The 27,830-nt window shown below is 43.4% G+C and overlaps 2 protein-coding genes across 3 annotated transcripts in view; one reads left to right on the top strand and one right to left on the bottom strand.

Moving 5' to 3' along the window:
- Positions 1-15,387, bottom strand: part of E2F4 (E2F transcription factor 4) — a 21,735-nt gene extending 6,348 nt beyond the window's left edge. The window contains exons 1-5 of one of the 2 annotated variants that reach the window (XM_070760403.1): positions 15,093-15,387; positions 11,318-11,427; positions 6,635-6,796; positions 3,767-3,810; positions 2,522-2,583 (exon numbers count right to left, since the gene is read on the bottom strand). In XM_070760403.1, coding sequence (XP_070616504.1) covers positions 2,522-2,583; positions 3,767-3,810; positions 6,635-6,796; positions 11,318-11,427; positions 15,093-15,221 — 507 coding nt within the window. In that variant the 5' untranslated portion in view covers positions 15,222-15,387. The remainder of the gene's footprint in view (positions 1-2,521; positions 2,584-3,766; positions 3,811-6,634; positions 6,797-11,317; positions 11,428-15,092) is intronic. The other variant, XM_070760404.1, reaches the window with a different exon arrangement.
- EXOC3L1 (exocyst complex component 3 like 1) overlaps positions 15,339-27,830 on the top strand; it is a 27,763-nt gene continuing 15,271 nt past the window's right edge. The window contains exons 1-6 of the mRNA XM_070760402.1: positions 15,339-15,704; positions 18,736-18,913; positions 21,389-21,549; positions 23,663-23,882; positions 26,076-26,751; positions 27,058-27,175. Of these exons, the coding sequence (XP_070616503.1) occupies positions 18,871-18,913; positions 21,389-21,549; positions 23,663-23,882; positions 26,076-26,751; positions 27,058-27,175 (1,218 nt within the window). The 5' untranslated portion in view covers positions 15,339-15,704; positions 18,736-18,870. The remainder of the gene's footprint in view (positions 15,705-18,735; positions 18,914-21,388; positions 21,550-23,662; positions 23,883-26,075; positions 26,752-27,057; positions 27,176-27,830) is intronic.

The raw sequence follows: 27,830 nt of genomic DNA, 5'->3' as shown, positions 1-27,830 counted from the left end.
AAGCAAGTAGGATGCTTGGCTGCATAGCTAGAGGTATAGCAAGCAGGAAGAGGGAGATTATGATGCCGCTATATAGAGCGCTGGTGAGACCACATTTGGAATACTGTGTTCAGTTCTGGAGACCTCACCTACAAAAAGATATTGACAAAATTGAACGGGTCCAAAGACGGGCTACAAGAATGGTGGAAGGTCTTAAGCATAAAACATATCAGGAAAGATTTAATGAACTCAATCTGTATAGTCTGGAGGACAGAAGGAAAAGGGGGGACATGATCGAAACATTTAAATATATTAAAGGGTTAAATAAGGTCCAGGAGGGAAGTGTTTTTAATAGGAAAGTGAACACAAGGACAAGGGGACACAATCTGAAGTTAGTTGGGGGAAAGATCAAAAGCAACGTGAGAAAATATTATTTTACTGAAAGAGTAGTAGATCCTTGGAACAAACTTCCAGCAGACCTGGTAGATAAATCCACAGTAACTGAATTTAAACATGCCTGGGATAAACATAGATCCATCCTAAGATAAAATACAGAAAATAGTATAAGGGCAGGCTAGATGGACCATGAGGTCTTTTTCTGCCGTCAGACTTCTATGTTTCTACCTCAGGTCGTGTCAGATTCTGAGGATGAGCCAGGCCCCTCTGGATACCCTGGGTCAGGGGGGGTTGCCAGCTGATGCAGAGAATGAGTGAGGGAGAAAGTGACCTGAGCGAGTCTGAGGAACCACTAGAGGGGGCTGATGTGACAACGGAGGATTGGTCCCAGTCAGAGGATAAGGAAGACATTAGAGTGGAAAGTTAGTGGATAGACCCTCGCTATAGGAGATTGCTCAGAAGGCAAGAGGAGTTGCATAGTAAAAGTTATTAGTGTGTTGACTTAGCCTGTGATGTCACTTCCAAGCAGTATAAAGGGAAAGGATTTTGTGAAACTGGGTGAGGGGATTCAACATCGTTCATTGGAAGAGATGTGAGACTAGGGGTGTGATAGAACAAGGCTTTAAAACCATGGTTTCTGCCTCAATAAAACCCATTGTCTGCTGGATGCTTGTTGCCAGGACTCCAGCAAGCAAAATTCATATGCTTAAATGATAAATGGACTTTGTTATCTAAGGCAGTGTTTCCCAACCTTGGCAACTTGGAGATACCTGGACTTCAACTCCCAGAATTCCCCAGCCAGCGAATGCTGGCTGGGGAATTCTGGGAGTTGAAGTCCAGATATCTCCAAGTTGCCAAGGTTGGGAAACACTAATCTAAGGAATGCTGACGCCTTTCCTGGACATTTTTGACATTTAGCTCCAAAGAGAAATAACTCCTTTTTCCTGGCGTTTTAAAATCTGCTTTTCGTTGTGTGTGCTTATATCAATAAAGAGTTTAATTTATTCATAAAATAAAGGATTTTTGAGTTGGGGGTTTCGCACCAAGGGCTGTGCACAGAACAGTGACGCCACAACTGGACTGAGAGGAAACCATCGATGTCAGTATGGAATTCTTGATCTTCAGGTGTTCTCTATGTACCGGTGACACACACACACCCAAACCTTCTGTGTCACCACAAAAGAAGAGGCCCTTCACAATTTGTTGAGCCCCACACACAGCAACACGGTTCGTGGATGAAAGTAGCCTAGCGCGCCAAGCGGATTTGGGGTTGGGGATCAGCTCAGCAGAGTGCCAAACACTTTAGAGCAGGCCTTTCTTTTAAATAGAGACACTAAGACAGTTGAACACATGTCCTGCACAGAATTGAATCTGTTAAGACCCAGGGTTTCCCAACTTTGAAGGTCCAAGGGCTTCAACTCCCGTGCTTCCCCCAGCCAGAGGAATTCTGGGAGTCGGAAATCCATGTCTCTTTATGTTGCTCCAACTCCTTAAAGTTGGAAGTCCATGTCTTTTAAGGGTCCATGTCTCTTAATGTTGCTCCTGTTGGGAAATCTTGCTTCCAGCCAAATAGATATTCCTTGGGAGTAATCCACAAGTTCTCAAACTTGGCAACTTTAAGACTTGGGGACTTCAATTTCCAGAATTCTGGGAGTTGAAGTCCACAAGTCTTAAATTCTGGGAGTTGATGTCCACAAGTCTTAAAGTCCACAAGTCCACACGTTATGCTGGTTGGAGAATTCTGGGAGTTGAAGTCCACAAGTCTTAAAGTCAGCAAGTTTGAAGACCTCGGGTAATCCTTCATGTGGATGGGATTTCAGGGTTGCTTTCTTCTTCCTGGTAACCATTTTGTCCCTCTTGACTTTCTTCTTTTCCTTCTGCATCTTGATTCCCCAGACTGCTCTTGAACATATCTAATTATTAACTAATTATTAGCTATTAATTATTATCTAATTATTCCAGTGTTTCTGGAATACCGTGTTCGATCGGTGAATTTTCTGCTTTATTTATCGGTCAACTTTTTTACTTTATGCTTGCAACCTGTCCAATGCGTTGGGCCGCAAAAGACCCTTCGGTCATCGAAGGTGCTGCTGCATGCTGGCTTGAAGAGAGCCCTCTGTTTGAATGACCAAACATCTACACCCACCTCTGGGACAGGAACTTCTAGCTGGGTTCCTGACGGAGCTCGTATGGCCAGCAGTGTGTCGCCTGTAACGAGAAAACCGAAACACTGCATTCAAGAAACAGAGCTAAGTTGAGAGCAACGCAAGAGGACGCCTTCCTCAGCTGTTCCTCTTCCTCACGCCAGCCGGGCACAAGGTTTTCAGTCCCTAATATAGCAAGTAACACCTGGGGTCTTTGATTTAACTGAGGTATGCTGATTAGTTAATGATTGTGGATTAGGGGTAAATCAACGACCCCAGGTGTTTTCGTAGATTTTCACGGGTATATGTATGTAGATTATTCTGAGTTCGGGTTTTGCCCTGTGTAATATTTTGAATATCTATGCGATGTTTTGCTGAAATCACATTCACCATCATCAGGCTGAAGTTGTAAGCTTCGTGCTGCTGTAAATATAGTTTATATATGTATAGTTTGTGTGTATGTGTGTGTGTGTGTGTGTGTGTCTATATATATATATGTGTGTGTATGTATATATATATATATATATATATATATATATATATATATATATATATATATATATATATATATATATATATATATATGGCTAGCTGATGAGGCCAAAATAAGGCCGAAATAGATCTATCCTAGTCTCCCTTAATTTTCAAATTCAGCTTAAACATGTGACACATACAGATAGAATTGTCGGCTATCAATAAAATTAACTGCCTTGGAAATGGCCCTGGGTTGGGCCGAGAGGCAAAAAAGGAGCTGTGATGTTCCTTCAATATACCAGGGTGATTCGACACAAAATGTAACCCTTCCCTGGTACAGAGCTGAAGGGGTTGGATACTGTAGCCTAGAGGATAATTCTCTGCCTTACAAGGCAAAGGTTGCAGGTTCAAGTCCCAGTGGGTATGGCTAGCTGATGAGGCCAAAATAAGGCCGAAATAGATCTATCCTAGTCTCCCTTAATTTTCAAATTCAGCTTAAACATGTGACATATATATATATATATATATGGTGTGGAGAAAAAAATTGACACGGTAGAAGAAAACTAACTACAGTTTTGAAACCAGCCTGCCTAATTAACTATTAAAAAGCTCAAAAATCAAACTCAACAGAAATTGTGTTACAAATTGTTCCCCAGTGTTATTTACTGTTGCAAGCCGCTCTGGGTCCTATTGAGATTGGGTGGCACAGAAGTCAAATTAATTCAATTATATTAGACAGGGATCGCAGGGATGAAGCCACACGGCATCCTTACCTGGGAAGCACTTGCAAAGATCCTCGTCTGTCACATACGCTAATGTTCCTGAAGTTAAGGGAAAAAACCAGCTGGCTCCGAAACTCAGCAAAATCATTTCCCCCATTAGTATTTCTCTCCCCCCCCCACACACACTTTTTTGCAACCCTGTAATCCAGTGTTTCCCAACCTTGGCAACTTGAAGATATTTGGACTTCAACTCCCAGAATTCCCCAGCCAGCATTCGCTGGTATATTATTAGCACATAGCAATACTTTATCTTATTAGCACACAGCAAGTACATATACCAATTCTGGGAGTTGAAGTCCAAATATCTTCAAGTTGCCAAGGTTGGGAAACACTGCTGTAATCCCCTTTTTGTCAGGGTGGAATCAAAGCAACTGAATGGGGCTAAGCATTTCCTAGCCGGATGCCCTTCCAGTGGCCTATGCCGAGTTCACAGCAGATATTTTACGCTTTGTGCCTTGATAGAGGATCATCTGTCGCTGCCTAGGATTGAGCCTTCCACCTGGATGGTTGAAAATCGGCAGCAGTTTTCTGCCGTCCCAAGATAGAACATAGAAACATAGAAGACTGACGGCAGAAAAAGACCTCATGATCCATCCCTCTTCCTGCTTGTTATACCTCTAGCTATGCAGCCAAACATTCTACTCGCTTTTCCTACCGCCCGACCACACTGCCCTTATACTATTTTTTGTATGTTATCTTAGGATGTTATCTATGTTTATCCCAGGCTTGTTTGAATTCAGTTACTGTGGATTTACCAACCACGTCTGCTGGAAGTTTGTTCCAAGCATCTACTACTCTTTCACTAAAATAATATTTTCTCATGTTGCTTTTGATCTTTCCCCCAACTAACCTGATTGTGTCTCCTTGTTCCCTCCTGGACCTTATTTAACCCTTTGATATATTTAAATGTTTCGATCATGTCCCCCCTTTTCCTTCTGTCCTTCAGACTATACAGATTGAGTTCATTAAGTCTTTCCTGATACTTTTTATGCTTAAGAACTTCCACCATTCTTGTAGCCCGTCTTTGGACCCGTTCAATTTTGTCAATATCTTTTTGTAGGTGAGGTCTCCAGAACTGGACACAGTATTCCAAATGGGGTCTCACCAGCGCTCTATATAGCGGGATCACAATCTCCCTCTTCCTGCTTGTTATACCTCTAGCTATGCAGCCAAGCATCCTACTTGCTTTTCCTACCGCCCGACCACACTGCTCACCCATTTTGAGACTGTCAGAAATCACTACCCCTAAATCCTTCTCTTCTGAAGTTTTTGCTAACACAGAACTGCCAATGCAATACTCAGATTGAGGATTCCTTTTCCCCAAGTGCATTATTTTACATTTGGAAACATTAAACTGCAGTTTAATAAGATAGATACACACAATAAACGTAGCATGCACCCTAACAGTCTTGTTAAAAATTAATCCTTTTGTCCCACCCTCCAACCACCAATCCTGGAAAATTGGAGCCTAACCAGTTTGTATTGTTCACTGTGGCTGCCCACTGGAAATATACCAATGGGCCACCAACACAGGAAAAATACCTAGGGAAGAATTAAGGCAAAATCCAAGCAGGGATAAGAGAAAGGCTACTACCATGTTTCCCCGAAAATAAGACCCTGACTTATATTTTTTTGAACCCTGAAATAAGCGCTTGACCTTATTGCCATGCACTCAAAAAGCCTGATTGGGCTTATTATCAGGAGATGTCTTAATTTCCCTCTGGGGGAAACAGGGTAATTTGAAACAGAAGGAGCATACTCAATCTGAGTATTGTATCGGCAGTTCTGTGTTAGCAAATACTTCAGAAGAGAAGGATTTAGGGGTAGTGATTTCTGACAGTCTCAAAATGGGTGAACAGTGCAGTCAGGCGGTAAGGAAAGCAAGTAGGATGCTTGGCTGCATAGCTAGAGGTATAACAAGCAGGAAGAGGGAGATTATGATCCCGCTATATAGAATGCTGGTGAGACCACATTTGGAATAGTGTGTTCAGTTCTGGAGACCTCACCTACAAAAAGATATTGACAAAATTGAACGGGTCCAAAGACGGGCTACAAGAATGGTGGAAGGTCTTAAGCATAAAACGTATCAGGAAAGACTTCATGAACTCAATCTGTATAGTCTGGAGGACAGAAGGGAAAGGGGGGACATGATAGAAACATTTAAATATATTAAAGGGTTAAATAAGGTCCAGGAGGGAAGTGTTTTTAATAGGAAAGTGAACACAAGAACAAGGGGACACAATCTGAAGTTAGTTGGGGCAAAGATCAAAAGCAACATGAGAAAATATTATTTTACTGAAAGAGTAGTAGATCCTTGGGACAAACTTCCAGCAGATGTGGTAGATAAATCTTCAGTAACTGAATTTAAACATGCCTGGGATAAACATATATCCATCCTAAGATAAAATACAGAAAATAGTATAAGGGCAGACTAGATGGACCATGAGGTCTTTTTCTGCCGTCAGACTTCTATGTTTCTATTATTTATTTCATGCTACTAGGACAGTGGAATAAAAGAGCCTTTTCTAATTCGATGTTATCTGTTTTTCTATTACCCTGTGCAAATTAGGTTACCTGCCTAGGAACATTTTGACAAGAAGACAGCTTGCCTTTAAAAAAAATGCCCTATACAAATTGGCATAATCAATGATATAAGGATGGGAGATGCTCTCACTCTGAGACTACAAATCCCAGAATTCCCAGCCAATTCCAGAATTTTGGGCACTGCCATCCCAAATAAACAAGAGGAAGAACTGTAAAGTTAGGCCGAAGCGGAATCGTCAGAAAAGACCTGCATTTTAGCATTAAAGAAACTCCCCCCAAAAACCAGGAAGAACCAGGGTAAGACTCCAAGGATATTCTTTGTTCTGTACATCATCGGTGACATTTCTGATACTCTGCTGCACCCACATCTTTTGCTGTTCCAGCTCTCGTTCCCGATGCTCCAGATCCTCAATCTCTGCTTTCAGCGCAATCAACTTGTGGGCAATTTCTCGGGTGTTACAGCCAGGCCCTACACCTCTGACAAGAACGGGAAAACAAGAGAAATCAGGAGATCCGATAGTTTAATTTCTTCATTTAACCACTATGACTTTATCTTTCCCAAATAGACATTATTTCTTGTACATTAATTTGATAGAGCAGTGTTTTTCAATCTGACATGGTCAGATGTGCTGCGAAGCTAAGTTCCGAGACCGGAAGCTGAGCTTCCTTCTTCGCGCCTTCAAAGAGAAAGAAAACAAGAGAGAGAGAGAGAGAGAGTGAGGGAGAGAGAGAAAGAAAGCAAGAAAGAGAGGGAGAAAGAAAGTGAGGGAGAGAGAGAGAAAGAAAACAAGAGAGAGAAAGAGAGAGAGAAAGAAAGTGAGGGAGAGAGAGAAAGAAAGCAAGATAGAGAAAGAGAGAAAGAAAACAAGAGAGAGAAAGAAAGAAAGTGAGGGAGAGATAGAACAAAAGCAAGATAGAGAGAAAGAGAGAGAGAAAAAGCGAGGCAAAAGAGAGAAAGAAAACAAAAGAGAAAGAGAGAAAGAAAGCGAGGGAGAGAAAGAAAGCAAGAGAGAGAGAAAGAGAGAGAAAAAGAAAGAGAGAGAGAGAAAGCAAGAGAGAAAGAGAGAGAGAGAAAGCAAGAGAGAGAGAAAAAAGACAGAGAGAAAACGAAAGCATGAGAAAGAGAGAAAGGGAGGGAAGGAGGGAGAGAGAGAGAAAGACATAGAGGGAGGAAGAGAGCAAAAAAGAGAGGAAGGGAGAAAGAAAGAAAGAGGGATGGAGAAAGAAATAAAGCAAAAGGGAGAAAGAGAGAGAGAGATAATTTTTTTGTCCAAACTTTTTTTAGCCCTCCCACCCTCCTCCCACTCAATGTGCCCCAGGATTTTGTAAATGTAAAAAATGTGCCGCGGCTCAAAAAAGGCTGAAAATCACTGTGATAGAGAACCCAGAAGACAAAATTAGATTTTTTTTTTTACTGGAGCTAGGTTTTTTGGGTGGTGTTGTACACCTGGCATAAATGATTTGTTTTAATTTTTAAGATTGAAATGCTATAAATAATAAGAATTTTTGAAAGATGGGGATGTTTGAATTACGGATAAATATATGTTTCTATATATGTTTCTCATAACATTGGAAGGTACATACATGTGAATTTGATTTTGTGAAGGTGGAGAAAAAATTAAAATCTTTTGGGGGGAAAAAAAGAGAAAACCAAGGGATCAGCCTTTTCCACAGCGTATTAAGAATCCGATAACAATGGCCATTTTAATCACGCACGATGCAGGAGAAAACCTAAAAAATGTGTCTTACTTTTAGTGTTTCAAAGAGAATTCAGTGACACATTTAATGCATCCATGAGAGAACTAAAAATCACACACATCTCAACTGTCTCAAAGGTGCTTTTTCAAAAGGCGATTGGACTTTATTTATTTATTTGTTTGTTTATTATTTATTCATTTTGTCAAGTACGTAATGGTGATATACAAATAATATTTATTTACATGATACTAGTAAAAGAGAAACATTAGGACAGGGGACAGAAGGTACTCTGATGCCCTTATGCACGCCCCTTACTGACCTCTTAGGAATCAGGAGACGTCAACAGTGGATAGTGTAAGGGTAAAGTTTTGGGGGTTAGGTGATGAAACTACAGAGTCTGGTAGTGAGTTCCATGCATTAGCTATTTGATTGCTAAAGTCGTATTTCCTATAGTTGAGTTTGGAGCAGTTTACTTTGAGTTTGTATCTGTTATGTGCTCGTGTGTTGTTGTGGTTGAAGCTGAAGTAGTTGTTGACAGGAAGGACAATTGTAGCAGATGATTTTATTGGCAATGCTTTGGTCGTGTATAAGGTGACATAATTCTAAGCTTTCTAAACCTAGGATTGTAAGCCTAGTTGTATAGAGTATTCTGTTGTAAGTGGAGGAGTGGAAGGCCTCACTGGATGTTTTCTATAGTGTTTATGTCCGAAATGTGGTGTGGGTTCCAGACAGATTAGCTGTATTCAAGGATTGGTCTGGTGAAAGTTTTGCAAGCTCTAGTTAGTAGTGTGAGATTACCAGAGCAAAAGCTGGAACCAACTCCCCCCGGAGATTAGAACTGCCCCTACCCTTCCTGCCTTCCGTAAACTCCTTAAAACCCACCTTTGTCGGCAGGCATGGGGGAACTGAAACATCTCCCCCGGGCACGTTTAATTTATGCATGGTATGTCTGCGTGTGTGACTGTTAGCATATGGGGTTTTTTAAATATTTAAATATTTTAAATTTGTCTGATTGCTTATGATTTGTTTTTTACATGTTGTGAGCCGCCCCGAGTCTTCGGAGAGGGGCGGCATACAAATCTAAGTAATAAATAAATAATAAAATAAATAAATAAATTAGGTTAACAACTCTTGAAGCCTTTTTGGCGATGTGGTTGCAGTGGGCTTTGGCACTTAGGTCATTTGATATGAGTCTTTTACGGCAGCGTTTCCCAACCGGTGTGCCGCGAAGCTCCTAGGGAAGCTCCAGCTGGGCGGGGCGCTGCCAGTGCCTCCGACCTGGAGCTCCCACTCGCAGCTGTCCCCCGGCTCCTGCCCGATGCCGCTGTTTCCGGCGCTCTCCTGCTGGGCCCCAAAGAAGGAAGGCAGGAAAAAGGAGAGCTTCATTCTTCGCGCCTCCTTTTTCCCGCCCTCCTTCTTTGGGGCCCAGCAGGAGAGCGCCAGAAACCGCGGCATCGGGCAGGAGCCGGGGGACAGCTGCGAGTGGGAGCTCCAGGTCGGAGGCATCGGCAGCGCCCCGCCCAGATGGAGCTTCCCTGGCATCGGCGGCAAGTGTCCTTTGGGGCCCGACGGGAGGGCACTAGCGGTGGGAGCGGGAGGGTGCCGGCTGCAGCGGCCCCAGGCAGTCGCGGAGAGATGCAAGAGGGAGCTCCAGGGTGGAGGCACCGACGGTGGCGGTTGGACGTGCTGCCGCCGTCAGGGCTCCTGCTCGCAGTCAGGAGAGAGAGAGAGAGAGACATAGCAAGAGAGAGAGAAAGAGAGACATAGCAAGTGAGAGAGAAAGAGAGACATAGCAAGAGGCAGAGAGAGAGAGACATAGCAAGAGAGACACAGAGAGAAAGAGACATAACAAAAGAGGCAGAGAGAGAGAGAAAGAAAGAGAGACATAGCAAGAGAGGCAGAGAGAGAGAGAAAGAGAGACATAGCAAGAGACAGTGAAAGAGAGAGAGAGCAAGAAAGAGGAAAAAGCAAGAAAGAGATAGCAAGAGAGAGAGAGAAAGGGAGAGAGAAAGACATAGAGGAAGGGAAGGAGGGAGAGAAAGAGAGCAAAAAAGAGAGAAAGAAAGAAAGAGGGATGGAGAGAGAGAAATAAGGGAAGGAAGGAAGAGAGAGAAAGAGGGAGAAATAGAGAGAAAGGGAGGAACAGAGAGAATTTTTTTTGTCCAAACTTTTCTTTAGCGCCCCCCCCCCCCGTTCAATGTTCCCCAGGATTTTGAAAATATGAATAATGTGCCGCGGCTCAAAAAAGGTTGGGAAACACTGTTTTACGGAGTGAGGGTTGTCTGTAAGGTCTTCTTTATTCACCTCCAATAAACAAAGTTTATTTGTTTTTTTCCTTGAGGAAGACATTTGACTTCTCATCCAAAAAGCTCCTTCAGTTCTGACTCAATTCAATCGATCAGTCAGAACTGGAAAAAGCTTATTGGTTGGGTGAGAAATGAAACGTCTTCAAATAAAAACAAAGGAAGTACCAGTTGCCCTTTGAAAAAGCCTCTTTGGGATAAACGTGACCTGGATGACTGATTACTGAGAAACTTCAGAGAAACCCCACAGCCGTTCAGAGAAATTGTTCTGTAACCGCTTGGAGAGGGTTGTAAAAGCACTATGAAGCAGTATATAAGTCTAAATGCTATTGCTAATGCTATAGACCAGGGGTTCCCAAACATGGCAACTTTAAAACTTGTGGACTTCAACTCCCAGAATTCTCCAGCCAGCTCTGCTGGCTGGAGAATTGTGGGAGTTGAAGTCCACAAGTCTTAAAGTTACCAAGTTTGAAGACCCCTGCTATAGACTCTCCAATGCCCTTCATGGCATCGGACCAGAATATCTCCGGGACCGCCTTCTGCCGCACGAATCCCAGCGACCGGTTAGGTCCCACAGAGTTGGCCTTCTCCGGGTCCCGTCAACTAAACAATGTCGTTTGGCGGGTCCCAGGAGAAGAGCCTTCTCTGTGGCGGCCCCAACCCTCTGGAACCAACTCCCCCCAGATATCAGAGTTGCCCCCACCCTCCTTGCCTTTCGTAAGCTCCTTAAAACCCACCCCTGTTGTCAGGCATGGGGGAATTGAAATTTCCCTTCCCCCTAGGCTTATAGAATTTATACATGGTATGCTTGCATGTATGATTGGTTCTTTAAATTGGGTTTTTTTAGATTATTTTTAATATTAGATTTGTTCACATTGTCTTTTTTATTGTTGTTAGCCGCCCCGAGTCTTTGGAGAGGGGCGGCATACAAATCTAATAAATACAAATACAAATACAAGGGAAGCTAGTGTCAGGGCTTCTGTCTCCCACTACTCACTTCCACTGGATGCTGTTCTTCGATTTCTTCTCGATCAGCCCAATGCCCTCGAGGACGTTTGTAATATCATAAATACGTCTCTTTTGCCGCACTGCCAGGGTATCTGCTGCCTGCAAAAGCAAATAAACACAAAAGAGGCAAGTTCAATGATATGCTCTCTCCATGGGGCTACCTTTGAAAAGTGTTCAGAAACTTCAGATCGTGCAGAATGCAGCTGCGAGAGCAGTCATGGGCCTACCTAGGTATGCCCATGTCACACCAACACTCCGCAGTCTGCATTGGCTGCCGATCAACTTCCGGTCACAATTCAAAGTGTTGGTTATGACCTTTAAAGCCCTTCATGGCACTGGACCAGAATATCTCTGGGACCGCCTGCTGCCGCACGAATCCCAGCGACCAATTAGGTCCCACAGAGTGGGCCTTCTCCGGGTCCCGTCAACTAAACAATGTTGGTTGGCGGGCCCCAGGGGAAGAGCCTTCTCTGTGGCGGCCCCGACCCTCTGGAACCAACTCCCCCCAGAGATTAGAACTGCCCCTACTCTCCTTGCCTTTCGCAAGCTCCTTAAGACCCACCTGTGTCGCCAGGCATGGGGGAACTGAGACATTTCCCCCGGGCATATACAATTTATGAATGGTATGTGTGTATGTATGTGTGTTTAGAAATGGGGTTTTTAAATGTTTTTAGTAGAAATTTAGATTTGTTATAAATTGTCTTTTTGCACTTTGTTGTGAGCCGCCCCGAGTCTGCGGAGAGGGGCGGCATACAAATCTAAATAAACATAAACATAAACAAACATACCTGGACCATCACAACACAAAAGCTGTGTTAATTACATCCCACCCTGTTTGTGAACTTTCTCAAGGACTCCCATCCTCACTTGCTCAGGACTGTCTGTTTTAAAACTGAAGAGTGCCCCTCTATGATTATTGCAATGTGAAACTCATCACAAAAACTAACACTGTACAAAGCAGTTGCAACAACCATAAAACAGCACCATATGCAAAAAATTAACTACTGTTCAGATTAGGCTAATGCACTTAACTGCTTCATCAATTCATCAAGGATGGTTGCTAATCAAGAATAGCTCACAAAAAAATCAAATGGAAACTGAGTTTTATAAAACTTGGGAGAAAGTGTATAATTGGTGGAATGTGAAAAAAGATTATTAACAATATACAAATAAATTCTAGAAAATTTAAATTCATTAAACTGAATTTAAACATGCCTGGGATAAACATATATCCATCCTAAGATAAAATACAGAAAATAGTATAAGGGCAGACTAGATGGACCATGAGGTCTTTTTCTGCCGTCAGACTTCTATGTTTCTATGAATAAATGATATATTGAAATCTTAAGGATAAGCTATTAACCTTATTAATTGATTTTAATTATTTTAACTATAACGAAAATGTTGAAGTAGATGTTATAGTATAGTAGTATATTAAGAAATTTTAAGCATAAGGTTCTTTGTTTTATTAATTGATTTTAATTATGTTAATTATATTGTTAAAATGGAAATACTGTACAGAAGTAGATGTTAAATTACAGTAGTATATTACTCCAATTATTTTAACTACAACGTTAAAATGGAAATACAGATGTAGATGTGATTTTATAGTACTATATTATGAGTTATTTTTCTGTATTGATCTAAATTATAATTAGTCTTTTTTTCTCTATTAGTTCGGTAAATCCACAGGAACTGAATTTAAGAAACCCTATTAAAAACTGTCCACTTAGGAAGCAACACTGACTGACTATCAATTTCACATGCTGTGGTGCACATTCAACTTTGTACAGAACAAAGTATTCAATGAGAATATTTCATTCAATCAGATCTAGGGTATTTTATTTGAGTGTTCCCTTTAGTTTTTTGAGCATATATACATTATTACTACAGTTTTTAATTGCTTTTATGTTTCCTTTTGATTTAACTTCCTTCATTACTTCTCTTTTCTAACCATTTGTAAAATTTGTCCCAAATTTTATAGTACTCCGAGTCCTCCTGCCCAAAAGGGCCATATTTCCGATCTATTGGGGATTCACTGATCCTTCACCCGTGCTGTGTTAAACCTCAGCTGGGGCTCATAGCATAAAAAGTGATTTCCTGTCCGGGACTTTACTCTAGGTTTTTCTATGTATGCTTTGGGGGGAAACCCTGCTGTCCATTGCTACTAACGGTTTCGAGAAGTTAGTCTCAAGAAGTTTGGGACTCTTCCTGCCCGCCCCCACCCTGGCCGAGGCAGCAGAAAGAAGATTTCTGCAGAAATTTCAACCCTCCTAAGAAAGCCTTGCACGGGAGCCCACAAAACGGCAGCGGTCGCAGTCGCCATTCGGCAGAGGAGGTGGTGCCTTGGCAAGCACGCAGGTGGCGGAAGGGAGGTGGGGGAGGAAAAGGGGGAAGGAAGGGCTCCCACCAGCTGGCAGAAGGAGGGGAAAAGGATAAAAGGCTGCATACCACAAGCATCTAAAGGGGATGTGCCCCCCCCCACCATTGCCCTGCTGATGCTGAATGAGAGGAGGGAGGGAGGAAGGAAGGGGAAGGAAAGGAGGGAATGAAGGAAGGAAGGGGGAATGGAAGGGGAAGGAGAGAAGGAAGGGGAAGGAGAGGAGGAAAGGAAAGAAGGAAGGGGAAATGGAAGGGGAAGGAGAGAAGGAAGGAAGGAAAAGCAGAGGAGGAATGGAAAGAAGGAAGGGGAAATGGAAGGGGAAGGAGAGAAGGAAAGAAGGGGAAGGAGAGGAGGAAAGGAAAGGAGAGAAGGAAAGAAGGGGAAATGGAAGGGGAAGGCGGAAGAAAGGAAAGAAGGAAGGAAGGGGAAATGGAAGGGGAAGGAGAGAAGGAAGGAAGGGGAAGAAGAGGAGGAAAGGAAAGAAGGAAGGAGAGGAAGGAAGGAAGGAAGGAAGGAAGGAAGGAAGGAAGGAAGGAAGGAAAGGTCATCGGAGGGAGAGATGGGTGGAAGACCCCAACCAGACCAGAGGTATCGTTTCCCCAAAACTGAGTCAGGCTCAAACAGAAGCCGGGTCAACGTGACCAAACAGGGAACATGTGCACAGGGCACACACTCACACAAAAAGCCACACACCGGGCAAAGGATGCTGCTCAACAGGCTCCTTTGCAACTGCCCCCAAGCTGTCCCTGGTGGCAGCCTCTTGGGCTAAGCTGGGGCGCACATGGGTGTTTGTAGTCCTCGCCTGGCTCTGCCCGGGGGAAGGGGAGATGGGAGGGGGTCTTGTGCTCCTCCAGACAAGGGTCCTTGCCCTTCTCCATCTCTCCTCCAAGGAAGCCCCGTGCAGGCAGATGGGCTTTGTAGTCCACACATCCCTGCAAAAACCTTTCAGGCTGGGCGGGGGTCACCTGGCTCTGCCCGGGGAAGGGGAGATGGGAGGGGGTCTTGTGTTTCTCCAGGCGAGGGTCCTTACCCTTCTCCATCTCTTCCCCAAGGAAGCCCCGCGCAGGCAGATGGGCTTTGTATTCCGCACCCCTGCAAACCTGTGAACTGGGGGGGGGGGGCTTTCAGCTGGCTCTGCCCGGGGAAGGGGAGATGGTGGAGGTCTTGTGCTTCTCCAGGCGAGAGTCCTGCCCTTCCCCAAGGCAGCCCCGCGCAGCGGATGGGCTTTGTAGTCCACACACCTGCAAAACCCCTGCAGGCTGGATGGGGGTCGCCTGGCTCTGCCCGGGGAAGGAGACACGGGGGAGTCTCGTGCGAGGGTCCCGCTCCTGCCCTTCCCCGCCTTGCACTCCCCGCTTCCCCGCAGCCCCCACCGGCTCACCAGCTTCAGGTCGAGCACGCCGTCCTTGGCCTCCTGCAGCAGCGAGACGAACTTGGTGGTGAGCAGCCCCAGGCTCTTCTCGTGCCGGCTGGGCGCGCCGCCCGGCGGCTGCGGTCCGGACTCCGCCATCCGGACGGCTCACACCTGCCGCCGCCGCCGGTGTGCGGATCCCAGCGCTCGCTCCTCCGCGGCAGCCCCCCCCCTCACGCTCCGCCGCCGCCGCTTCCGGCCGCCGCGGGGCATGACGGGAGGGGGAGGAGCCCGGACGCTCCATCTTGAAAGAAAGGGCGGGGCCTCGCCGACCCGCCTTCCCGCCCTCTTCTCCCCCCCCAAGCTCCGCCCCTCCGGCCGGCTTTTCTTTGATTGGTCGGTCTTCCGCCGGCGGGGATAGTGGTGGTTACTCCCTCTCTCTCTTTCTCGCTCGCTCTGTATACTGTATAGCGGCGCCTGCTGGCCGAGAGAAGAACGGACTCGGGGGAGACCTCTTAGCAAGCCTTGATCGCGGAGAAGCCTGCTTGCAAAGTTCCCATCATCCCCAACCGGCGCTGTTGCTTTGCATTACAAGCAGTAATGGGCGGCTGCCCCCACGGAGAGGGGGACGCAGTGGGGATAGTAAGTTTATGCACTATTTATTGAATGCTTAGTAGTTTTTTTTAATTGTCTTTCCTTCTCTAGTAGCTTAGTATGACCCTTAATTACTTTTAAAATAGGAAATAATTAAATAGTATGTGTTTACCCATAAACGCTTGAATCCTTTTAATCATTATCTAGAACTGAACTTTTATAGCAATGAAAGAAAATTGAGCTACTTGCCTAACCTGTTATCATAGCGAACCTTGTGGGTTCAGTACAAAACCTTAAAATGTTACTGTGCTCCTCAACAAATAAGGCTGTCTATCATTTGTCCTTTTTGTGGCTATTCAAATAATGTGACTTAATTACCTGAAAAAGAGTCCAAGCACTTATTTGAAAACTTATCTTGGGTCGGTAAGCCACTCCCACCCAGTCACGTGACCTTTAAGCTAGCCGGTTACATGATTGTCAAGCCACTCTCACCTGGTCACATGGCTGCAAGCCACACCTACTCAGTCACATGGCCATCAAGCCACACCCACAAAATAAGCTACGCCCATAGTATGGCAGTAAAAAATTTGACAGCCCATCACTGTATGGAGGTCTCATCATTTACCACCACCACCACGACTAACATAGCTTGGCAAGGCTATGTGGATTGCAAAGCTTGAAACCAAAAAGCTAATAATACAATTAATATAATAATATAATATAATTAATATAATATTATATAATAAAAAGATAATATGATTAATACAAATAATACAATTAATTAAAAAAACAATAAGAGTAGTAAATAAAACAATAAATACAAAAAACAAAAACCCACAATAATGTAGTGGTGAAAACATCAATGCAGAACAGAGCAGTCCTGAGTTGTAATCCTACTTTTAAGCAATAAATGCGGCCCTCAATGGAATCAAGTTTGACACCCCTGCCTTAGAGTTATTCTGGGAATTATATTTCAGAGGGCAACTGAATTGCACTGCTATCTAGTCAGATAATCAGACTTCCCCATGCTTGGAACTATTGATCTTCAAGTCAGCCGGAAGCAACAAATGTAAGAGAACATTGATAATTGGGAAACATGCATAGTAACAGTGTGTTAGGGGGAGAAAAAGAGGAAAGAGAAAGAAAGAGACATGAGGAGGAGGAGGAGGAAGAGGAAGAGGAAGAGGAAGAAGAAGAAGAAGAAGAAGAAGAAGAAGAAGAAGAAGAAGAAGAAGAAGAATAATTATTATTATTCTCCACTGTGATGCAAATGCATTCAAGGAATAAGATACTGTACTGGATTTGTAAGATATGGCTATGTTTTAGAAATCTTTTTGGAAAAAGTAGTATTGCACATAAAGTATCACTTCTGCCCTGTTAATTTTCGCAACCCTAGTGTTACATAGAAGCTGGGAACAAATATCTTGGGAAGCCCTCTGCTTCCAAGAAAAATGTGCTTATTCCTGAAAAAGTAGCCATAACATAACTTGGCAGTGCAATTGACCACTCTATCCTTGTAATTGACCTTTTAACATCTTTGGTTTTGAATCAACTGTGGTTGATGATCCCTGGGGCACTTTTCAAGAAAAGAACATAACATTTTATCCAGAATGGAAAGAAGGATACCAACATGGAGCGTATTATTATTCTATCTGAGAAGAAAGAAGCATATTTGACTGATTTGGTAATAAAACACATGGGACACATATCCCTTGTCTTGATAAAAAGGGACAAAATGGAGATTCTCAATCATCCAGGTCAGGGGTCTCCAACCCTGGCAACTTTAAAACATTTGGACTTCAACTGCCAGAATTCCTCAGCCAGCCTTGCTGGGAATTGAAGTCCATAAGTCTTAAAGTTGCCAAGGTTGGAGACCCCTGACCCGGGTCATAATTGTCTCAGTGGTGCTTTTTTTTTAAAAGGCAAATGGAACTGGGTTTTTTTCCCTTTTTCTTGGAGGAAGAAGGAGAAAACTTTTAACTTCTCATCCAAGAAGCTGAATGGAATGAAATGGAATAGAATGGAATAGAAGCGGGATGGGATGTAGAATGGAATGGAATGGAATAGATGTGGAGTGGAATGGAATAGGAGTGAAATGGAATGGAATGGAATTGGGACGGGATGGGATGGGATGGAAGGGAAGGGGATGGAACAGGGATGGGATGGGATGGGATAGATTAAAAAGGAATGGAATATAATGGAATGGAATAGAGTAGGGTAGGGTAGAATAGAATAGAAGTGGAATGGAATGGAATGGAATAAAATAGGAATGGAATACAATGGAATGGAATAGGAATGGAATAGAGTAGGGTAGAATAGAATAGAATAGAATAGAAGTGGAATGGAATGGAATGGAATAGAATAAAATAGGAATGGAATATAATGGAATGGAATGGAATAAATTAAATAGGAATGGAATATAATGGAATGGAATAGAGTAGGGTAGGGTAGAATAGAATAGAATAGAAGTGGAATGGAATAGAATAAAATAGGAATGGAATATAATGGAATGGAATAAATTAAATAGGAATGGAATATAATGGAATAGGAATGGAATAGAGTAGGGTAGAATAGAATAGAATAGAATAGAATATATAGAAGAGGTACAAATTATTCATCATTTGAATCTTCAGGTCGATACTGATTAAGCTTCTTGGATGAGAAGCAAAATGTCATCATTTCCTTCTTCCAGGAAAAAAAAGTCACCTTTTTTTGAAAAAGACCTTTGGAGGAATTTCCCCCCCCCCCCCCCCCCGTTCATGCATTATCTCACCTCCACACTTGCCATAATCCAACCCGCAGCCTCTCGAGTAATGCATTACTTGACTTGAACGTTTAGAAATAAAAGCAAAACATTCACTAAGAAACTGCATCCACAGGCAGCCGGTCTCTGAAATCCTGGCCAAAAAACCAGGACGCACAGACTCTTGCCGTGGCCCAAAGCCAGCAGGCGGCATGGATGCGCGGAGCTAATTTTGTGCTGCTTCATCTGCGTTCCCAAAGAATGAAACTGACCGGTAGATCTGCTGTTTTTTCCCCCGCCTTCCTATTCCAACATCCTGAGTGTTTTGGCTTTCAGTGTTACAGAGAAAATCCCCCAAGGAGCTGCGAGGAACATTAACTGACGGAAACGCTCTTCGCTGGCTCGACTTCCTCTGCTCGGCCCTGTCCAGCCCTAAGCTTTGGATCGGGGAATCCTCCTGCCCCTGAAACCATGGGCATGTCTGCCGAGGAGAGCACTTCCACCTGTCCCAGAGGTAACAATTGAGAAATAAAGGCCAGGGTGGGGTTTTTGGGGGGATATGTAACACTTTCTACCACGCAACAGCCCAATATGCAGCTCACCCATTGATGTCGACCGGTGTTTTTCTTCCTTTTACATTTCCCACAGGCTGAGAAGTTTATTTTTATTTATTTGTTTTGTCAAGTACGTATTGGTGGTATACAAAGATATGATAATATTTATATACATGAGACTAGTAAAAGAGAAACATTAGGACAGGGGACGGAAGGCACTCCGGTGCATTTATGCACGCCCCTTACTGACCTCTTAGGAATCGGGAAAGGTCAACAGTGGAGAGTCTAAGGGTAAAGTTTTGGATGTTAGGTGATGATACTACAGAGTCTGGTAGCGAGTTCCATGCATCGACTACTCGGTTACTAAAGTCGTATTTCCTGCAGTCGAGTTTAGAGCAGTTTACTTTGAGTTTGTATCGGTTGTGTGCTCGAGTGTTGTTGTGGTTGAAGCTGAAGTAGTCGTTGACAGGAAGGACATTGTAGCTGATAATTTTATGGGCTATGTGTAGGTCATGTTTAAGGCGACGTAGTTCGAAGCTTTCTAAGCCTAGCTTTCTCAGTCTAGTTGCATAGGGTATATTTTTATTCCGGTGTAGACTACAGGATCTGAGAACTCAATTCCCAAACATTGTGTTTGGAGCCAGGAGAAAAACCGGAATCTGGTTTTTTATATTGGAAAAAGAAAGTTCAACCAACTTTAATATGGCAGCGTTCTACAAATCCCCTCCATCTCTCACTTTTTAAAATGTTGGTTTAGGGACAACTCAGTTTGAGCAAGTTTTGATCAGCGTGTGTCACCCCAAATATATTGACACCAGGTCTATCACTTCATTCTGTTTGAGGACCAACTTGGCTGACCCGTTTTGGGAGGCTACGCTTTTATTTATTATTTTATTTTATTTATTTGTCAATCAAGTATAGTGGTTTATATAAACATAACATAGAAAGTAATGATGAAAGAAGACCATAGGACAATAGCACAGGGACAGTAGGCACAATGGGGCACTTATGTATGACCCTTACAGACTTCTTAGAAAAGGCGAGAGGTCAACTGTAGACAATCTAAGATTAAAGATTTTGGGGTTTGGGGAAGAAAAACCAGAGTCGGGTACTGAATTCCAGGTGTGGATCTCTCTATTGCTGAAGTTGTATTTTCTGCAGTCGAGTTTGGAGCGGTTTAAATTTAGTTTGAATCTTTTTATGTGCTCATGTGTTGTTGCAGTTGAAGGTGAAGTAATTATTAACAGAAAGGACATGATTTTGTAAACTATGGCTAGATCAGTTCAAAGGCAATGTAGTTGTAAATTTCAAGTTTGGTGGAGTATGGTATTTTGTTGCGGGAGGAGTAGTGAAGGACTCTTCTTGTGAAATATTTCTGGACCCTCTCGATTTTATTAATGTCTGCGATGTAAATGCGGGTTCCATACAGGAGAGCTGTATCCTAGAATTGGTCTGACAAATGTTTTGTAAGCTCTGATTTCGTTGCCTTCTGAATAGCTTCAATTCTGCAATGACTTTCCTCTCCCCCTCAAAGCCCCCTAAAAACCCAATCTTCTCTGTGTAGCAAAGAATCCCTTTCAAATCTGTTGTAGTTAGCTCTGGCCCAGCTCCTGCCCCAAGGACTGTGGATGTGGGGGAGACATCCACATGCTGCAGGCCTGTTTTGCCCCCGGTGGAATCTGCTGATGAAGGCTCCTCTGACCAAGAAGACATGAGTGACAGGGAGGAGGAGAGTGGGGCAGACAGCTCAGAAGGAGGTCAATTATCTAGCTCCTCCTTGGATTCAGAACAAGAGTTAATGATACAGCCACGCATGCGGAGAGCGATGCATAGGCAGCAACAACTGAGAGATTATTATCAAAGAAAACGAGGCCACCTGTGGTTGGGTGGGGCTGTGGTAATTAGTGAGGCTGCTATAAATAGCAGCCTGTGGGTTTGGACATTGTGGAGGATTATCTGATTGTTGTGTTTCGTGACTGCTTTACTGACTTGGACCTTTTGTGTGCTGATTTTTCCCTGCTTTGAAACTAACCCAGAGCAAAGTGTGTTTCACTTTGTGAAAGGAGAAGGACTGTGAATTGCCTCACAGCTGCAAGCTAAGTATCACAGAACTGATAAGGGACTTGTACAAATTGCCAGTTTGGTTGGAGACCAGTGCTTTTTGCTATCCCAAAAGAGGGCTTGGTTTAGGTGAATTTTTCATTATAAAGAACATTGTTTTGAATTTTCAAACGTGCGTGTGTGTCTGAAATTTGTACCTGTGAATTTTTGGGAGGATTCTACCAGAGAGCCCGACAGAACAAAATCGAGAGAACCCAGAGCCAACCTTCCACCAACTGCAAAGTTATGCGTTCATTTCCCGTTTCCTTTCTGCATCCTGAGATGAAGCATTCCACTGCCTGGAATTTTACTTCCTTTCATTGTTGTTGCCTTAGTGGGAGAATGGCCAGAATTGGAAAAAGCAGAGAAGCTAGCAAGAGGGGCTGCCTTGAAGTGGGCATCTGGGGTGTTTGACCAACCAAAGAAACTGGACAGTCTTCCGCAGTACCAGATTCGAGAGATGCAGCGCAACAGGTCCATCGAATCACGCATAAAGGTAGGTAGAATTGAATGGGCTACAAAAATGGTGGAAGGTCTTAAGCATAATACTTATCAGGAAAGACTTCATGAACTCCATCTGTATAGTCTGGAGGACAGAAGGGAAAGGGGGGACATGATTGTTTGTTTGTTTGTTTTGATTTGTCACATACGTATTGGTGGTATTCAAAGATATAATATTCCTATATTTAACAGGAAAGTGAACACAAGAACAAGGGGGCACAATCATATATTTTTTTTATCATTTCTCTTTCTGATGCTGTTTCTCCTTTTTCCCAATTTTGTGCTATTGTAATTCTTGTTGCAGTAATCAGATGCTATATCAGATAATAATGGTCTTTTTTAAGTTTTTGATTTATTATGCCTAAAAGAAAGGTCTCTGGTTTTAATTTCAATGTAATTGTGGTAATATCGCAAATCCATCCTTGGAGTTTTTTCCATGTCTTTTTTATATGGGGGCATGTCCACCATAAATAAAAAAAGGTCCCATTTTTATTGTTACACCTCCAGCAATTTGGTTTCAAATTTGGATATATTTTAGCCAGTCTAGCTGGAGATAAGTGCTATCTATAAAACACAAGAGGGAAGTGTTTTTAATAGGAAAGTGAACCCAAGAACAAGGGGAAGTTGGGGGAGGTTAGTTGGGGGAAAGATCAGAAGCAATGCTAGAAATTGGAAGAGATAATACAAACAAGTTAAATATACAGGGAAAAAATGTTAAAATGTGATCAACAAATTTATTTTATTTATTGGATTTGTATGCTGCCCCTCTCCAAGGACTCGGGCCAGCTCAATTTAATGAAAATAGTAAATAATATAGATGTAGGATAGAGAAGTACAGATGTGTGTGTGTATGTATATATGTATGTAAAGCTGGAAGAAGTAATATTGTGAAGTGTAAATATATCTGGAAATGAAATAGTTGAAAAAGTGGTTAGTATTTACTTTATTTCATGTATTTTTGTATATCTTGTTTATATCTTGTTTGTTTACAGCTAAAAAAAACTCAATAAAAATTAGTGTCTGATATTACTCTGCCATGCTTACATAGAAACATAGAAGATTGACGGCAGAAAAAGACCTCATGGTCCATCTAGTCTGCCCTTATACTATTTCATCTTAGGATGGATATACAGTGGTGCCTCTACCTAAGAACACATCTACTTAAGAACTTTTCTAGATAAGAACCGGGTGTTCAAGATTTTTTTGCCTCTTCTTAAGAACCATTTTCTACTTAAGAACCTGAGCCCAGAAAAATTTCCCAGGAAATTTGAGAGCGTCAATTTCCTGCTATTCCCCCTGAGTTTCTCTCTCTGGCGCAGGGCATGGGAGGCAGCCTCGCGCCAGGTGTATGGGAGGCGCGTGCTTCTCCTCGTGGCCTCAGAGTCCCTCTATTTTTTTTAAAAAGCCTTAAAGTTTTGGTTTTTTTTTTTATTCCCCTCACCTTCTTCCTTCGGCAGTGACTGTCCTCCTCCTCTTCTTCCTCCTCCTCTTTCCACCCAAATTCCGAGCTTTTATTTCTTTCCTAATGGGTTTGCATGCATTATTTATTTTTACATTGATTCCTATGGGAAAAATTGCTTCTACTTACAAACTTTTCTACTTATGAACCTGGTCACGGAACAAATTAAGTTCTTAAGTAGAGGCACCTGTTGTGGTTAGCTCTGGCCCAGCTCCTGTCCAAAAGGACTGTGGATGTGGGGGAGACATTCACATGCTGCAGGCCTGTTTTGCCCCCCCACCCCCAGTGGAATCTGCTGATGAAGGCTCCTCTGACCAAGAAGACATGAGTGACAGGGAGGAGGAGAGTGTGGCAGACATCTCAGAAGGAGATCAAACGTGTGTGTGTCTGAAATTTGTACCTGTGAATTTGTGGGAGGAGTCTACCAGAGAGCCCGACAGAACAGGTACCACTGTATGTTTATCCCAGGCATGTTTAAATTCAGTGACTGTGGATTTACCAACCATGTTTGCTGGAGGTTTGTTCCAAGCATCTACCACTCTTTCAGCCAAATAATATTTTCTTACGTTGAACTTTGAACAGTCATTAAACGAACGGGTTGTAAGCCAAAGGCCTGCCTGTAATGACTTTCTTCTGGCTTTGCCTCCAGTCCACTGCTCAGACCTACCTGGAAGGGATGAACACGGGCCTGGAGGAGCTGCATTCAGCCCTCAGAGACGTCCAACAGGTGCGAGAGGAACTGGGGGCCCTTAGGAAGGACCTCACATCGTGCATCGATTCTTTCGGGAGCTTACAGGAGCTACGAGAACTGGCGATGAAACATGACCAGCTGGAGGCAGTGGCCCAAATGGTGCCCCAGCTTTTCTCAGGTGACTTGCGTGCTTGTGGGACCCCATCGCCTTGTTGTGCCATTCCAAAACCCTTTGCAAAATGTTACGGTAGACAACCACAGGTGGGGGAGCATAACACTCTCAATCTCTTCCTATGTATGTTATCGCACCTGTGCGAGTGCCCACACCCATAATTCAATGCCTGGAGAGGGCAAAAATAGCTTCCCCTGCCCCCCGGAGGCCTTCTGGAAGCCGGAAATGGCCTGTTTCCCAACTTCTGGTGGGCCCAGTAGGCTCATGTTTCACCCTCTCCAGGCTCCAAAGGCTTCCTTGGAGCCAGGGGAGGGTAAAAACGCCCTCTCCATCCCCCCGGAGGCTCTCTGGAAGCCAAAAACACCCTCCCAGAGCTTCTATGTGAGCCAAAAATCAGCTGGCCGGCACACACATGCACATTGGAGCTGAGCTAGGGCAACGGCTTGCGTGCCAGCAGATATGGCTCCGCGTGCCACCTGTGGCACCCGTGCCATAGGTTCGCCATCACCGCCCTAGCCCCTTCGAAAACCGTAGATTTAATCCCTTTCACATATAGTCCATTATGCATCGTATTTTTGGAGTATAAGACGCACCTAGATTTTAGAGGTGGAAAACAAGGGGGGAAAAATATTCTGAACCAAACGGTGTAATAATATATTATTTAATAAAACACCAGTGTAGCAGAATACTTTTTACAAACGTGTATATACTTTTTACAAACTTCAAACTTGACAGCTTTAAGACCAGTGGACTTCAATTCCCAGAATTCTTCCTCCAGTCATGTTAGATGGGGTAATTAGAAGGCAAAAAAACCCCCATTTTTGCAAAACACGGCCCATTTTTGCCTGGTTTTTTTTCATAAAAGTTGCATAGTCAAAGGGTCTGGGAAGCCTGCAGGGAGCTCCTGGATGCTGGGAAATTAAAAGAATGCTCCCATTTTTGTGAAAAACAGGCCGTTTTTTGCCTGGTTTTTTTTCACAAAATGGAGGCATTTACGCCTTCTCCAAATGCGCGGAAGCCAAAAATTGCTGAAATCTTACATGCCCGCACATCCTCTGGTGAGATTTTGTTTCCTGCACATGCAAAGAAACCAAATCTCACTCCAGCATCCATGCGCGCCCACCGATCACCTAGAACTGCGCGCGCAGCTACATTTTCGCTACTGGAACGCCATTCCCCCCCCCCATCCAGGTAGGAACCAAATACTGCTCGTAATCTATCTATCTATCTATCTATCTATCTATCTATCTATCCATCCATCCATCCATCCATCCATCCATCCATCCATCCATCCATTTGTCCAATACACAAATACATAGGAAGAAAAATAGACATGTGATAATATAAAAGAGGGTGAAAGTGAACTTAGAGGAGAGGATATATGAAAGGAAGAGAATATATAAGATAGGTGAAAGAAAGGAAAGACAATTGGACAGGGGACAAAAGGAACACCAGTGCACTTATGTACGTCCCTTACTGGCCTCTTAGGAACCTGGAGAGGTCAATCGTGGAGAATCTAAGGGAGAAGTGTTGAGGGTTAGGGGTTGACACAATTGAGTCCGGTAATGAGTTCTACGCTTCGATAATTCGATTGTTGAAATCATATTTTTTACAGTCAAGTTTGGCACAGTTCGTATTAAGTTTGAATCTGTTGCGTGCTCTTGTGTTATTGCGGTTGAAGCTGAAGTAGTCATTGACTGGTAAGACATTGCAGCATATGATCTTGTGGGCAATACTCAGATCGTGTTTTAGGCGTCGTAGTTCTAGGCTTTCTAGGCTTAGGATTGTTAGTCTATTTTCATAGGATGTTCTGTTTCGAGTGGGGGAGTGAAGGGCTCTTCTGGTGAAATATCTTTGGACATTTTCAAGGGTGTTGATGTCTGAGATGTGGTATGGGATCCAGACAGATGAGCAGTAGTCTAGGATGGGTCTGGCAAAAGTTTTGTAGGCTCTTGTGAGTAGAGTGAGGTTGCCTGAGTAGAAGCTCAGGGTTAACAGGAGTGTTTATGTGCCTAATAAAGTAGGCAAGAGCTATCTGCTTTATTAAGAGATGGGCGGGCGTGGGCGGGTCAACCAGGGGTGATTTTTACCAGCTCTGCGAACCGATTCAAATTGTCCCTACCGCCTCTCCCGAGCTGGGCCAAGGTGGTTGAATTCTACCCCATTGCTTCTCTTTTACTCGTCTTCTTCTCCCTGCAGTACCTCAACTCATTTCGGAAGGCTTCGATCTCTTAGAAAGCCAGAACCTCTTGAAAGCTCATCTAGGGCTTATGGACCTGGAGAATTTACGGGATAGCATCTTGTCTCAGGTGCATAACCGCAACCTGCTCAGCCCTTCGGATCGGACGAGCATTGAAACTTACTTCGGAGGTCTCCTGGAACTGAACGATGCTTTGGCCCAGCATCTGTGGTGCACAGTCGCCCGTGCCACCAAACTGGTATCAGAGGACCCGTCTCTTTTGGTGTCAGCCCTACGGATCATTGAGAGAGAGGAAAATATAGACGCCGTCGTGCTGCTGAGGGCCCAACCTCATGGCTTCCACCCGCCGGGACGCCCAAAATGTTGGAGAAGGAAATTCTTCCAAGTCATTCAAGACACTGTTGTAGCTTCCCATTTCCAAGCCGAGACAAAGACAATTCAAGGCCAGGGGCTCAGTAGCCACTTGGCATCCCTGCAGAATAGCATCCTAACTGAATTACGCATCGTGAAAGATTGGATGGTCCAATGCTGCCCTCCTGATTACGACATCCTCACGGCCTTTACCACCATGTTCCATCAAGGCCTAACCCATCACCTGCATCGTATTCTTACCTGGGACCTGGACAAACAAGAGATCTTTGCTCTCCTCCACTGGGCAATCCATGTCTACCCAAGGTGGGTGCTGTTCTGGTTTCAGGCTAATTCAGATAGTAGTTGGAATAAATGATTGGCAGACGCATTATATTTGTAAAAACACAGCCGCTTCTTTTTTTTATTTTCCCGTTCAGTCTCCATTAATACATCTGCTCTGGCGCAGTGCCATTGATCAGTCTCCCTCTCAAGCAGTTAAGCAGATTATCTCAGTAGTAACATCAATACATTCCACAAGTCATTCTAAAATTTATGGGCTAATCAGCGCTAGCAAGGAGCCATAAAAACAGGTATTTTTGTCTTGACTTTCATCCTTTTTTTTTTAAACAGTTCTGAAATGATGTCTCACCCATATCTTCTTCCTGAAGTGGACATCACAACCTTGGGTCCACTGCTTCCAGCAGAAACAATAGGGTTCCTGGAAGAGGCTTATCTGGGGAAAGTACAGGTGAGTTAGAAGACCAGGTCAGGGGTGAAATTCAGGTTCAGACCAGTTCTGGAGAACCAGTAGTGTAAATTTTGAGTAGTTCGGAGAACTGGCAAATACCATCTTTGGCTGGCTCTAGAATAGAGTAGGAATGGAGATTTTATTTTATTTTATTTATTTTATTTTATTATTTTATTTTATTTTATTTTACTTTGCTTTGCTTTGCTTTGCTTATTTTATTTATTTATTTATTTATTTATTTATTTTGTCCAATACACAATGAGAGTTTTAGTGGATATATATCTATATACACATAGTAAAATACCTGATGAAGGTTATAGAGGAGATACTCAAAATATATCTAAGAAAGAATAGAAAAGAAGATATAGTAATAGAACATATCAATGAAAGAAGAGATGAAGAGATATAGGAATAGAAGAAAGGTATAGGAGATGTAGGAGAGCAATAGGACAGGGGACGGAAGGCACTCTAGTGCACTTGTACTCGCCCCTTGCTGATCTCTTAGGAATCTGGATAGGTCAACCGTAGATAATCTAAGGGTAAAGTGTTGGGGGTTTGGGGATGACACTATGGAGTCCGGTAATGAGTTCCACGCTTTGACAACTTGATTACTGAAGTCATATTTTTTACAGTCATGTTTTGCAGTATCCTTCAC

Source organism: Erythrolamprus reginae, chromosome 9 (genome assembly GCF_031021105.1).
Source record: "Erythrolamprus reginae isolate rEryReg1 chromosome 9, rEryReg1.hap1, whole genome shotgun sequence".
NCBI lineage: Eukaryota > Metazoa > Chordata > Lepidosauria > Squamata > Dipsadidae > Erythrolamprus > Erythrolamprus reginae.
The sequence above is the reverse complement of the archived record's forward strand: the minus strand, read 5'-3'. Positions and strand labels throughout refer to the sequence as shown.